This window comes from Pundamilia nyererei, unplaced genomic scaffold, assembly GCF_000239375.1.
Source record: "Pundamilia nyererei isolate P.nyererei 1_Seehausen unplaced genomic scaffold, PunNye1.0 scaffold00044, whole genome shotgun sequence".
NCBI classification, from domain to species: Eukaryota; Metazoa; Chordata; class Actinopteri; order Cichliformes; family Cichlidae; genus Pundamilia; species Pundamilia nyererei.
In genome coordinates this window covers 768,596-783,802 of record NW_005187445.1, presented here as the reverse complement: position 1 = coordinate 783,802, position 15,207 = coordinate 768,596, and the positions used below count along the sequence as shown (strand labels likewise).

Genomic DNA, 15,207 nt, shown 5'->3' with positions numbered 1-15,207 from the left:
GAATCATGGAGGGATTGGAAAAGTACATGTTTTGTGTTTTTCAACTACTAGTGAGAAATACTTCATTTTTTTATTTATTTATTTTTAAGCAACTTTCGACTTAACCTTTGTAACAGTTTCAGTACGTATTGGTGCTTTGCTTGCAGTTTCCTTGCTCCACTCTTGGATTCTGGGAAACTGTGCTTATCACTTTTTTGAGAGCAGATGACAATGATAGGGTCACATGACCAAAAAAAGCAAGCCTGTGTTTTTCCTTGTAAGAGACTGATTGGACAAATCAAAAGAAGGGGGTGGGCTCAGGAGCAGCACACATGAGTTGTCAAACAGGTTTGTCCTGTGTGATTTGAAATACACGAACACACGAAGGAGAAACCCAGGTGAGACTGAGGAACTCAAGGCAACCTGTGAAGGTGAGTTTCCTCTTGATAGAAAGAAAAGCTTTCTTTACTAACTTGTACCTTCAGAAAGGCTGGGTGTGAGTTTGGCAGGGCAAGACTAGTGTGTAAGCCATTTTGTTTACCTGCCCTTCCCGGGTGTCTGTGCTTGGCTTCCTGCTTCACTCCCTTTGTCAGACGAACGTGCCAGCACTTGACTCGGAAACATCAAATTAGAGGATCTAATTCTGCTTGTCTGACTAAACTCCTGAAATTCCCATTGTGTTTGTAAGCCGGCCGGTTGTTTTAATGAGATACTGTAGAAAAATTGAGGATCATTTTGGGGGGAACTGGAGACATAAAAACAGTTAAGCCTGGAGCTCTACTAAAACTTTCATAACTATGTCAGCAGGAGTTTAGCCCGGCTTAGGCTGGAATGGCAAATATGTAGAGAATTTGACTGTTGGATGCAGACTGTTCAAGCAGCATAGTCCATATGCACCTACAGGATCTTAAGTATGCACAGAAGAAGTCTGACCTTCACTATTTATGGACTTAAAATAGTAGGCTCCTTCTTTCTTTCTTTTTTTTCTCAACATTAATTACTCCACAGAAGCTTGTAGTTGGCAACAGGCTGCTATATTTAAAGATGAAGAGTCATTGTTCCCCTAGCAGCTGTTGGTGTGTGTGATCTGCTCTGTATTCCCTCCAGACAATAGCTTGTTGACAGCTGTCCTGATCCACCTCCCCATCACCCCTCACACACACACACTTGTATCACTCTTTTCACAGCCTTTCTACTGACTGAAAATGAGGTTTTATTGTGTGTTTGTCTGCGGAGAGATGGATGACTGCGAGTAATTGTTCGGATCTCTCTGAGATGGCAGCCAATGAACTTGTTAGAAGCATGGGGCTTCAGGAGAGCGATTGGCTGCAGTTTGAAATAAGTGGGAGGGTTTGTGGTTGTAGAGTCTTTGTGAAGTTTTGTAGCTCCACACAAGTTTCTGCTTGTGTTTGAAGGTAAATGTTTTCTATTCACTGGTCTTTTATTTTGTTAAGCTGCTTTTCTTCTCATTTGACTGACACTGTTTTTTTCGCAGGAAGTCCAAATGTCAAGGAGCTAGAGATCAGGTGACTTGCCGAGGTTGTGTCACTTCAAATATGCCATTAAGGTGATCATGAGAGAACCATACGGCCACATAAACAGAGGATAACAGTGAGGACTAAACAGATTGAATTCCAAGGTGGCTCGGGAAGTGGACAAGGTACGACTGCCTGGCCACAAAATGCCTGTGGAAACGCTTCAACACTCCGTGAGGCAACCAACAAAGACTGCTGTTGCTCCTACACCCCCACGCTTGCGACCCAAGGGGCCAGTGGGGCTAGATTTCTACCAGAAGTACCAAAAAGCTGCGAGCAGACCAAAGCAGAGTGCTGTGGAAAGGCTGGAGGCAGACAAGGCTAAATATGTCAAGAGTCAGGTAGCTCTTACCAAGCAGCAGCCAGTCAGGCCTCCTGAAGTGCGTAAGCCTCTACTCAGCCCCAGCTCTGCCCTGTGGCCCACCAGAAAGACTGCAGACCCAGCAAAGACAAAGCAGGAAGGATTACAGCTGGACATGGAGCACCTGAGTAACCTCATCAGTGGAGTGAATGAAGCGCCACGGTCCGGTGCAACTGCAAAGCCAAACGACAGTAAACCTCCTTACTGTGCTGCAGCTGTACACAATTTTCCCCGTCCCACTCCTGCAGGGGCACAGCAGAAAAAGGAGAAGCCGTGTCCGCCTCCACGTCCTGATAGGTTAGTTGCAGCTAAAGTAAGATTAAAAGCATCTGACCCTGCCAACGTAGAGAGCACGAGCTCTCCTGGGCCTCCAGCTGCAGCGACGGTACGGAGAGTGGATGTCATGCCTCAGGCCAGCCCTGTGAGGACAGCAGGCAGACGACCTCAGTTAATTCGACAGCCCCTTCAGCCAATATCTCTACAGTCTCAGTTTCGACCCGGCCCAACTGCTTCAAACCTGCATCTCTTTCTCCCTAGAACAACACCAGGTCATTCTCCTCTGAAACCTGTTATTGCTCAGTCAAAACCTGATACCTCTTCTACTTCTCCAGCCGAGACCCCAGTTCCTGCCACACCTACACCAAGCTACCCTGTTATACCTCCTCCTTCCCCAGCAATTACCCGTTTGTCTTCCACCAGCTCCAGGAAACGCCCTTCTCTAACCCGGTCTAAGTCGGACATGAGCGACAGGTACTCCCGAGCTGGGACAGAGCTGGAGCGCTTCTTCAACCTGTGCGGCTTGGACCCGGCAGATGTGCAGGAGCTGACTGGTTCTAGCTCTGACATTGTTTCCATGGCTCGTTTTCGCAGCGCGAGCGCTCCAGGGTCCGAGTGCGCGGCCTCTGGCAGAGAAGACGAGGATGAAGAGGAGGAGGAGGAGGCTGGCAAAGCTGCAAATCGTGTTTCCTACGGTGTTTCTGTCATTGAGAGAAATGCACGAGTGATCAAGTGGCTCTATGGAATCAAGCAGGCAAAGGACAACTCGACAAAGAGCACCAATTTATAGGCTGGTTCAAGTCATTTATAAGCTTTGTATTAAAAATAAAAATGCCAACTTTAATATTTTTTAAGAACTAACTTGGATAAGACATTGACTGATGGAGCTCCATTACTAACCTGTTATTACACTGAAGAGTGTTTATTAATGGGAAAGTATAGTGAGTTTGTTATATCTCTTCTTTTTCACCATACTTAGAAAATGTGAGCCACAATCTTTGTTCTGAAGGTTTTTCTTGTGCTATTTTGACTTTTCAATGCTGTATTACTTTTGTGTGTCACAGCCAGGCTGTCTGGCAAAGATGTGACATTTTCATTTAAAAAAATCACTTTGTGCTGTAAATGGCTGCCATTAAAGAGAAAATGCTGCATGAAAGTTGTTTGGTTCTCCCTGTTATGTAGAGAATACAATGCAGATACACATCTGCAGGTGATGTATGAACAATAATTTAATGGAAAAAAGTGAGATTTCAAACAATTGGTGCACAGTTGGCTTCTAACACTAGTATTGCCCTCCCTTGGCAGACAACCATTTAGCAGACCCTTGGCATGGTTGTCCACCACCTCTGAAAACTCCTCTGATGCAAAAGCCCTTCAGTCTTCAGTTTAAAAGGTTTGAATCTTCCATCTCTGATTTCAAAGCAATTCCTACCCAAAGGTATTTTGATATGTAGAATTCGCAGTTGTGTGAATAAACAAAAGGCATTAAAAACTATCTTCTACAAAAATGTCATTACTCTGCACCAATACATGAGTGGTATTGATTTCTGTCCTGAGATTATTTCACATTTGTGTCTGTTCTGCGGCAAGCTTTGGTTTTGGCTTGAAGCTTGTTTCCACCACTGAAACCTCTTTTTTTCTGCCATGAATAAATCAAAAAAAAATTCAGGTTATTTAAAATTTTGACATCATAATTCATAATTTAAGGGTGTTTTCTCAATTTCTACTTATTTTCTCCCAAGTTTAGTGAATCAAAATTGTGACATCAAAACCCCAAACTTTGACTTATGGATGGTAAAAAAAAAAAAAAATGTTTCTTTCAGTTGCCAAAACAAATTTTCACAAGAAAGATCTGAAGAACTCTGACTAGTACTGGAAGAAGAAAAAATTATATTTGCTGATTTTCCACTGAACCGAGACAAATGTTAGGACTCATCTCTGTGGAGGAATCAATAACAATAACCACATTTGGTGCAGACCAATATAGACATTTGTTTCCACTATTGTAAAACATATTTTGACAAGTCAAATTTGGGGGTTGTAATCTCAAAATTTCTTATTATTATCTCAAAATGTTGGCTTACTAACTCAAACTAATGAAAAAATAAATAAAAAATGATGAGAATTAGTTTGAAATTTTGCCTTATTGTGGTAAATTTCTTTTCCAGTGATATAAACCACCTGACCTGACTAAGATTGTAAATATGGCTTTTACGTTGATACCCATATTTACAATCTTACCTGCATTTCACTGAAGCTCCACAAGAGGTCACAGCCACCCACACTACCTCACTCCAATACAGCACATCAGTACAGAAGTATACTGCAGTTACTGACAATGTGGTGAAAGCGGTGGCCTTTTTCCAGAGTCAGAGAAACTCTCACTGCAGCTGTGGAAATACAGTTCTGTCATTTTAATTTTAATATTTTTAAAATATGTTCCACAAGTTTGAAGTTTCAAACAGATCTGCAGCACTGGTAGTTCTTATGCTTTGCTGTTGAGCCACCTCATTTATTGTTAAGTCTGAGCAGCTGTACTGAATAAGAATACCCCTCTTCAAAACACAAAAGAGTTGTTGAACCAGAATCTGGTTTCAAACGGGTGGCATTCACCTGTGTGTGCAGGGACAGCGTTACATGTCCAGTGATACTCAAATGTTAACAATGAATTGCCTTAAGAGTTTTTCAGAGCACTTCCAGACATTTAAAAGGATTTTATTCAAGCAAAACACAAACAGGAACCCGTGCAGGAAAGATCAGCAGGGGGTAAGGACCGTTTCTCTTTATTCGTAGAGTTTACATTCACATTCAAACCTTTCATTTCTTTCTTCTTTTTTTTAAATTATCTGTAATAGTGATAGCATTACAATTTTCCCTTGAATATTATGATTTAATGTTTGCTGCAGAAGCTTGTTCTCAATTAAATATGTTAGTTTTGTCCTCTCAAACAAGCTTTCACTTGAACTCAGTGGCAGCTAGCTACTGTATTACTTTCAACACCGGTGTCAAAGTAAACTTTGTGTTTCCTACTATATTTTTATTTTTTTCAACAACATTTTTAAGAAATTGAAGAAAAATAAAACAAACACGGATACAAGAAAACACAAAAAAATTACAAAAGGTGCTTCAAAATATTCTTGTTTTCATAAAAAAAAAATTAACCCTTGCATGAGTCAAAAATGTAACAAACTAGCACCCTTGTTAAATAGTGCTTTTGTTACGTTACATGGATTATAATCTAATTAATAACTGAAAATAAGACAACTGATATTTCTGAATTTATTTTAGTTTTGTTTGACACTCCCTCCGTGGAGGAGAGACTGTACATGAGCCAAATGAACTATTTGAACTAACCACATTCAGGATTTTCCTCCATCCTCTCTCTGGTTTTCACAGGACTCAGGTGGTATTCCTCTGGCCTGCAAGCTGTGTTATGCTGTGGGTGGGGTCCCACATCTGATTACTTCAGTAGCTATTGGTATTTCCTTGCAAATTTTCCTTCTGGATGTTGTAAAGGTAAAAGTTCAGTACTTTCCACAATATAATGTTCTATACTGCTTCTAATTTTAAGTGGGTAAAATATCACAGATGGAGGCCTTCTATGTTTCCATGATTTTATTTGTGAGTCGGGCCTGGGATGCTGTGACTGACCCTCTGGTTGGATATCTTGTGAGCCGCAGTAACTGGACGCCCATTGGCAAACTCACTCCATGGTTGGTTGAGCCACACATTTAACACGCATTTCACTTTGAATTTAGATTCCTGGTGCAGCACTGTGCTCAGCAGAGCCATCAATCTTTATCTCACAGGATGGTTATTTCCACTCCATTTGGCATCTTGTCCTATCTGCTTCTGTGGTTTGTGCCACGAGGCTCGATGTCTGAGACTGTCAGCGTGTTGTGGTTCCTCACAGCGGCTTGCCTATTCGAGTCCCTCATGACTGTAAGTTGTTGGATGTTCGCAGGCACAATCACTTTCATTTCCAGTACATTTCATAGGTAAAAGTTCAGCTTGTTGTTTGAAAATCAAGATCCTACATAAAAAGAACACCTATAGCATAGACTGTATGGTTAGTGAGGTCATGATACCACGCCTTTCCCCCTTCTCATTTTTGATATTGCACATCCTGGATTCCTCTTCTCACATCTTAGTCCCTCCCACCAGATATGCAGGCAAAAGAGGCAAGAAAGACGAGGAGGAAGGCGTCGGGGTAACAGGAATTTAGTCAAATGAGACATAATTTTTTTGTTTTTTTTGTTGTTTTTATTTGGGCCGACTCAGACAACATGGCACAGTCTGACAAGATACAATACCCTTTTTTAAATCGCACACAGATACGTTGGACGGCATAAAGTTTGAAAAGACATTTGGACTAGCTAATTAAAGAGTCCTCTTGTTAGCGCTTAGCAGCTCAAGCAAGATAAACATTAGGTGGGATAACAGGCAGGCAACACGGACGCTCTGATAACGGACACCAGCTAACAGAGGCTTTGAATACACAGAGGAAAGTGGAGACCCCTGGGGGAACTAGAGACAGCTGAACTTACTCGAGGACAGTGACCAAGAGGAAGCAAAACTAGACACCAGGAGACAATGACTAAAAAGCAAAAGAGGAAGTGACTGTCAGTCAAATGTGAAACATCGCACACTGGTGAATTTAACAGCAAAAAATAAATAAATGGAGGAACAATTCAACAGAAACAAAATGCAGCTAACACGAACATCAGACAGGAACTGAGAGAAAAGAATTCTACTGAATGTGTGACAATAAAACCTAAACCAAGGAACGATAGGAATTAATGAATAAACAGAAATCACACCCTGAGAAATAAAGAGAACTTAAGAACAAGGAATCAGAAACCAAAGGGCCAAAAAACTAAAAGAGAATTCTGAATTTTAGCTCAGAACGCTTGTTAGCTCTTTGGTCATCTTTCTGGTGACTGAAATTCATAGTACTCTGATCCTACTGTTATTTTTGCTCCAAGCAATGTCACCATGGCTACTGAGTTTCACACCAATGGTGAAGTGTCATTTGGCATCACATTTTTCTTCCTGTCAACAGTGCTACAACGTCCCCTACCTATCACTGAATATGTTTCTGGGAGGAGATCAGAGAGACAGGGACTCTGCCACAGCCTACAGTAAGAATATTGACTCATTTACATTCAGAAACCTCATCAGACCCCAAACTAAATGAAAAGTGTTTTGAGTTCCTTTACGTATTTGGCCAGGAATGAGTGTGGAGATGGTGGCAATGCTGCTGGCATCAGTAATTCAGGGACAAGTTGTGGCTGTGTACAATACAGAGAAGCAGGAGGCCTGCCAGGACCATGAAACACCTCAAAGCACGTCTTCACCACAGACTGCTTCCTTTCAACAGACGGTATGCTACTCTCAGGGGGGGCGGCAAATACACTCTTCTTTATTCCCTGTTATATTTGGATTTTCATATTAAACATGGCCAAGCATATATAAAAGCACGTTCAGGCTTCAGATTGATCTAGACACCAACTGTTTTATCTACACCAGTTTTTTCTACTTTTAGCTCTGTGTGATGTCACTGAGGAAGCCCCACCCATTTGCTGACCCATCTTTACAAACTAGCCAATCTGATTATGTCATCATCACACAGCCACCTCCTTTCACGATTGCCGTTATGGCGCAGGTAGCATTCTCGGTGCTACGGTATTCCTGAACAATAGGTGTTGGTATAGGAGGAGAAGAAGCTAACCTGGAAGCAAAGTTTTTTCCACAAAGTCTCATCTTTTCAAACTGTTGCGTCATCCTCTTTATTACCTGCAACTCTCTGAGCTTCTGTACTGATTATCACTGAAATACCAGTAAACACTGAAATAATCGTACACTCGTGTCTCCAATCCAGCAGCAGCACAACGTACCAGGTTACAAAAAAAGGTGGACAACTGTCAGCTTATGACAGCAGATGTGTCATCCATTTGATGTCAACTCTGTCATAAGGTGCCGCTTGCCAGATATAAAAAGTTTGATTTTATAAAACTATGTAAAAAAAAAAGGCAAACTGTGACATCAGTAAACTCTTTCCTGGTGAATTTACTTAGGAAAGCCTTAAAGCTATCTCAGTTGCTAGTTTTAAGGCTTAGCGAATACAATGTGATGCTAATTTTGTAAATGATTGCTTTTGGTAGTGTCCCAAAGAGTCATGAAGCAGTGTGGATGTCAGAACTTTTGATTGATAAGTCGTTAACCTAAAACCCCCGCAGTATCAGTTAGATGTGCATCAGCAACAGAAGAAACTCCCAGCTTGAGGTTTCAAAAATGAGACTTAGCAAAACAGCTGATGGTGTCATGGTGGCCACACCCATCCAGTATATACAGTCTAGCTCAGTAAGAATAAAATAAAATATATAGAATAAAATATATAGCTGTAAATGAGCATATTAGGTCCCCTTTAATGTAAAATAAAAATTGTTCACCCTTTCATAGGACTCACATTTCATTAGTAGAGCAGAAGCTTTTTTTCTTTTTGTGCTCACATAGTTTCAGGGATATCTTGTTACCCTGTAATTTACTGCTCTTTGCTTGATGTATACACCATTGTTGTGGGGTTTCTGTGTGTCTGAGGTGAACTCACATTACTCATATTTTGGAGATATATGGGCACATTGTGGGTGCTCACTTTCATTGCAAATCCTCATAACTGAATCCATTACATGTCGAGTGACATCTTGATTAATGGTTAGAGTAAGTTTTGGAAAATTGATTAAATTAAATTTAAATGTAAGTCTTCTGTTTCATGATTCGACATGCTGTGTGTTCAGAGATGCTATTGCGCATTGGTTGAAACAAGTGGTTTCTTAAATTACCGTTGCCTTCCTGTTAGGTGAAAGCAGTCTGGCCATTTTCCCTGTCCTCTGACATCAACAAGGTCATTTCACCTGGAGAACTGCTGCTAACTGAATATTTTCTCTTTTTGGATAATTCTTCAGAAAAACCTATAGATGATTGTGTGGAAAAATCCAAATCAGTTTCTGAAATACTCAGACAAGCCTGTCTGGCACTAATAACCATAACATATTTGAGTCACTTAAATTCATTGTTCTTCTCCATTCTGATGCTCAGTTTTAACTTCAGCAGGGCGTCTTGATCGTGTCTACATACCTTAATATACTGAGTTTCTGCCATGTAAATGCCAGCTGATTATTTGCATTAATAAGCCGTTGAGCAGGTGTCCCTAACAAAAGCCAGTGAGTCTATATCTTTACGTAGTTTGCATTTTCTTTTGGATTTTATGCGAATGAGATCGACATCTACTGCCGCAAGCTGATTTGTGTATTTCACGTGCTCCCTGTAGAAACACCATTGCGCTTTTTGTGTTTATTTATAATGCTATAAAACAATATTTACAGTGGAAAAACTTCTGTTTTTAAGCCTCTAGACTTTGTAGGCAGAATAACATGCTTTGTTTAAAAGTTATGATTTCATGTGTGTATTTTGCCCCCCAGCAAAAGGCTTTCCTGACCTCAGCTATGATCATGGGTGCCTTGTTTTTCCTCTGCAGCCTGATTTTGTTCCTCGGGGTGAAGGAGAAGCAGGGTGAGTCATTCAGAGACAGTCAGCGTTCAAACACAATAAATAAAAGGTTTTTTTGTTCTTGTTGAACAGCTTTGCAGAGGCGATCATGTTATCATGAGGATCTTGTAATAAATATTTCAAACCTTTATTTGTCGGGTAGGACAAAAAAAATGTTTTCATTTTCTTTTGCTTTGGCACCGTTTGTGAACAGAATAATAAATTTGTCAAAGCTTAAACTATACGTATAGCCAAACCTTTGAACCTCTGAAGTGAACATTTTTTTGTTAAATGAAAACATAATTATGCTGAGTCAAAGTAATTTAGTTTGATATATGCATGGCATTGAAAAGGTGTAGCTGAGGACTTAATCAAAATGTAAAATTAGCCAAAGATTTTACTCCACAAACAGAGTAAAATCATGAGTCTGATATTTCACTCTTTTCTCTCATATGTTATATTCCCAGCCTCTCGCTGCTCTGAAGATAAAGTACGACCTTCCTATTTGAGCTCGCTGAAGATGCTCACGTGCCACGTTCCTTACCAAAGGCTGGTGCTGGGCTTTGTGTTTAGTACATTTGCCTTTCAGGTTCAACTTGTAATCATTTCTGCATATGGTTTCTCCTTCTTAATTCTGTTTTTATTCACTTCAAAGTCACATGTGAAACAATTTGTCCTTTTTTTTTTCTTACCATCTGTTTTGATCTCAGATGTCCTTGGGTAACTTTGCGCTGTTTTGCAGTCATGCTGCTGGGCTGGGAGCCCAGTTCCAGCACCTCCTGCTGGTTTTACTGGTAAGGTGCAGCTAACTTAACAGACTCTTTCACACCCTGCTCTGCTGCATGGTTCAGTAGCTTTCTGGCCAGTTTAGATATGATTTGAGTTCAAAATAGAAATTCAGTCAACATTTCCACAGGTTTCTGCCTCTGTAGCAGTTCCTGTGTGGCAAATAATTCTTCTGAGAATTGGGAAAAAGTCCACCGTTTTCATCGGATTGTCGGTAAGACCTCTGAAACTTGATGATAAAAGAAATGTTCCACACCTTGAATCCTCGTTTTTGTCTCTCCCAGCTCTTCATCCCAGCAGTGATTATAGTTGCCTGTGTTCCCAGTAACCTGCTGGTCTTCTTGAGTATGTGCATTCTGATGGGATTTAGTGTGGCAACCATATTCCTGCTACCCTGGTGAGTCAGCTCCCAGCCTGAACACAAAGTTTGAGGTCCTTTCCAAGGCCCCCTGTCAGATCTAATCAGTGTCAGAGATGAATGCGGTGCACATGAATCATTCATAGTCTGTACTCAACCCTGGCCAGTGATGACTATTCCAGAAACGATGTGCTTTGCTGACCAGCCAGAACTCTCCATTAAAACTGACATGTGGTTTTGACATGTGATATGTCAACTTGTTGTGTGTGTGCTGCAGGTCAATGCTCCCAGACGTGGTGGATGACTTTGCTGTGAGACACCCGTCCTGTAAGGACCTAGAGCCTCTGTTTTTTTCCTGCTATGCCTTCTGCAGTAAACTGACAGGAGGGCTGTCTGCTGGACTCTCAACCATGACATTACAGTGAGTCAGACTCCAGTCCACTCACTTCTTGTGTTTTGTTACGTGGGTACATCACTTGGTCTGTCACATTATGTGCTCTCCTCGTCTGCAGGTTTGTGGGCTATGAAGCAGGTGCTTGTAACCATGGTGACAGAGTGGCGACTGCTCTGATCGTACTGTTCTCGCCAGTTCCCATCACACTTTTGCTGATAGGGATGGTGTTTTTTCACTTCTACCCAATTAACGAGAGGCAAAGCTTGCAGCTCCGGGAACAAATCCAGTAAGAGGCTCAGACATGTCATCTTTGAAACAGCTACAATGGAGATTTATATCATTAGAAAAAGCATCAAATTAAGAAGTGAAAACAACAGCATTAAAAGAGTTGCTCACATAGATTGCCTATAAACAGAAGCACTATGCACAAGACACACAGAGAGGAGTAAAACTGAAATCATGGGAGAACCCTACAACAGCAAAGATGGCGGTAGAAATATAACTTTCAGAGGACAAAAATCTTTCTAAAATGTAAAATGTAATTGTTGGGCAAAATCATGTTTGACTAGTGATTTGACATTTGTCAGGATTAGCTGTGTAGTAGGCAGATTGCAGACCCAGATGCACGGGGTACACAGGGGTCAATCCTAAAGTGAGCCTTTAATGTCGGCTATTCTAAATAACAAAGCACCAACCAGGGAATACGATCAAGATATACAGAAACCACGAGGAACACAGAGCAGGATAACACACAGCACTGAAGGTCAATGTAACAAGGGACAAAGAAGACAGACAGGGGGTGAGGAGGAGAGGAAACAGCTGGAAGACACAGCTGAACTAAATCAAAATAACAAGACATGAGAGAATTAAACTAAAACACGACACCGAAGTCAAATGACTATGAAATCATAGCACAAAGTAACTAAACAGAGACAAACTTGACACAATGAGACACAAATGGGCAACTACACAAATAACCAAAGACTAAACAGAATAAACCCTAAAAGGGATATTGATAGCAAAACTCGGCTGAAACAAGGAACTAAGGCTCAAGAATTTGGACAAGAACAAACTAAGAACTAAATAGAACATTAAAATAATACGCAAACATTCAAAGTTCACAAACTGAAACCTCTGGGTTCAAAACCCAAGACCATGACATTGTTTATGTTGTGATGACCATTAAAATTAAAGATTATTTAATTAAATTAATTGTAATGCTTCTAAATAACATCCCAAGTAAATGACTGGAGATGTTTCAAGTTGTTTGCAATACTGGAATTTGTTATACAAGATGGACCAAACCACTGAGATATCAACTGCTGGTTTGTGAAGTCCACCACTGTTTAGTTTTGTGGGGTTTTTTGGTGTTTTTTAAACCAGATGTGAAGAGTGACTGTTTAAGAAACAAGCAACACCACACCGTACAACTGCATATGCTTATGGCACTTCTTCATTGGCTTTTATATACAGTTCACAGTTGCTCATTTTAATGAACCTTTGAAGCTTTAGTTTCAGCTCATTGTATCACAACATCTTAACTGATTTCATGGCAGAAATCTCAGGAAAAAAAGACTCTTCGCACATCTATTTTGTAAGACAGATGCGTAGGAGAAGGACAAACAGATCCAGCATTGCAAACAGACTCCCACACAGTTTAACTTGGAAAGATCCCTTTTTTCTTCATCAGGCAATATTATTTCTGACGTATATTTGACAAGTAGAACAATCAACTTAGATACCCAAACATAGCTGATAAAATCATAAATGTTTAGCCAGACACATGATCAACCTCATTACATATATACATATTTAGATGTAAATAATTTTCAGCCACTTCATGTACAATATAATGAACAAATACATTTAAAAAAATTAAAAGTAAAAAATGAAATCCCAGCAAAAAGTTAGAAACGTGAAATAATTTAGCTGCAAAAGAGATATCAAAAAGAAAAGAGAGAAAAATAGACTTTTAGCCATTAAGGTTGAGGTAAAACCTTAAATACTGAGTTCATAGTTGTCTGTTATAGCATGTTCACAGCAAGTTCACACTCACAGATTTAAGATCAAGTCAAGTCTTGGTGTTAATAAGTCATAAGTTAAGTTATTTTCCAAAGAGTTTCTTGAGAAGATTTTTAACAGGTTACTCTCTGAGCACGAGATGGTACAGAGGGAGTCGCTGTGCTCAGAATAGCACAAAGACCAGAAACAGGGAAACTGATATGCTAAGCTTCAAACAAACAAAAAAAAAAAGTTTGGGATTTATGAAAAACACAAAAAGATAAAATCTCAAAGGATAATTGTAATTTTAAAAAGTATAACGCAATAAACTGACTTTGTTGAGTGAAATCACTAAAGAGAGTTCATTTTAATATAAAGCATTGAGACTCTGCCCATATGGATTGGCCAGAAGGATAGGCAAATTCAATATTTAATTCAAGGGATTGTTGAACTCTCTATATGTTGCTTAGAGAACTGGAAATAGCTAGAGTGAATTATTGAAATATGTGCAAGTACAATATGGTATTTGTACAACTCTAACAAGCTCAAAAGACTATGCTTGGTATGACCACCTTTGTCAAGATGGCCTGAACCTTTTCTCATTATTTCTTTAAGTAGTCTTTAGTAATAGTAAAGCTAAAGATTTTTGCACAATAAGTGTAAAATTTATAAACATACAACTGACCCACAAATGATCTTTTTAACAGCGTCATCATGCTTGCTATTATTATATGGATGAAGAGTTCAGTAAACTATCAAGACAGATTGTAAATTCTCAGTTATTCACTTCAGCTGCTCAATATGTCAGCATCTACAATATCAAAGAATGTGTAAGCAAATTTATAAACTCTTTGAATGTAAATAGCATTGTCACACAGACTTGGATCAATATGGATTTTGAACATAAAAGAATAAGAGTGAAGGAGGTCTGGTTTTTTTTGTGGATTAAAGCTTAAAACTTGAACTACAAAATAGTGAAAAAAGGTGGCCAACAACATACTAGAATGAATAACAACAGAAATCTGCCATGTGAGTTGAGTTGTGTTAACAAACAGTTGAACGGGATTACATTTAGAAAGATGTGAAATGAGATTTAGTTAAATTGTTGGAGATTATGTGATTACATTGTAAGAACACATTTTGTTCACCCATCTGCAGTATAAGGTGTGGTATTATTATCTTTATTTATCAGATTTGTTTAAATGGTTTTTGTAACGGCAGGGATTACATCGCTCATTAAAATGTCAGGCAACTTGTGTTCATTAACTGGTTACAAAGTAGCCACGGAACACAAAGTAATCTGACCCAAGCGTGCCCAACAGCACCTCTAAAGTGTATGGGCATCTTGCTGGAGTCATTATTCCATATTTACTTCCAGCTCTTTTTCCATGAGTATGCCCAGATGTCATTGTTCCAAAAAAGTTTTCCATAAACCTTCAACATAGTGAGCAAAAGTAAATCAAAGGAGATCATTCTCTGCAGCAGAATAGAATCATTTGCTACATGCTTTAACAGATAGCCTTACAATAGTCCTTGCAGGACTTAAACATACCACTTTTAAAATGAAAGATGGATATTAACGATAATACATTTATTATTTATTTTGTATTTTTTTATTCTTTATCCAGTTCAGAAGTTACATCATCATCTTCAGAGCGAAGAGAAAACACAGAGCTGCCAACAATCCTGCAGCAGGCCCACGCTGGAGTCACATCAACATCACATTATGACTCAAACACATTAAAATTTGAGAACTTACCACACTGTTACAGTCAGGAGAAAAAAAATTCAGTCAAGTCTGTTTGTTCAAATGTTTCCAACAGATCTTTTGGAAATGGCAGCAGGCATAAAGCAGATCGGTTAATTGTAAGTCCTCGATGTCATGAACAAAGCCCTCACCAGTGCTCAGGATGGGCCAAACTGGGCATAAATGTTCCTGAGAATCATTGCGAGTCTGCCTCTAACAGGT

At 39.7% G+C, this 15,207-nt stretch overlaps 2 protein-coding genes across 2 annotated transcripts; both read left to right on the top strand.

The window, feature by feature from the left end:
- Nucleotides 1-298: 298 nt before the first annotated feature.
- On the top strand, nt 299-3,302 carry fam110a (family with sequence similarity 110 member A). Its single transcript, XM_005731628.1, has 2 exons — nt 299-410; nt 1,475-3,302. Exon 2 carries the CDS (start codon nt 1,661-1,663, stop codon nt 2,939-2,941), a length of 1,281 nt encoding a protein of 426 aa, XP_005731685.1. The 5' UTR covers nt 299-410; nt 1,475-1,660; the 3' UTR covers nt 2,942-3,302.
- A 1,513-nt stretch (nt 3,303-4,815) lies between these two features.
- mfsd2al2 (major facilitator superfamily domain containing 2a-like 2) lies at nt 4,816-15,088 on the top strand. Its single transcript, XM_013910467.1, has 15 exons — nt 4,816-4,917; nt 5,548-5,667; nt 5,740-5,864; nt 5,961-6,093; nt 7,214-7,292; nt 7,383-7,534; nt 9,633-9,723; nt 10,167-10,288; nt 10,410-10,493; nt 10,616-10,699; nt 10,770-10,882; nt 11,121-11,264; nt 11,356-11,523; nt 14,867-14,945; nt 15,062-15,088. The coding sequence occupies exons 1-15, from the start codon at nt 4,816-4,818 to the stop codon at nt 15,086-15,088; spliced, it is 1,623 nt and encodes a 540-aa protein (XP_013765921.1).
- The last annotated feature ends 119 nt before the right edge of the window (nt 15,089-15,207 follow it).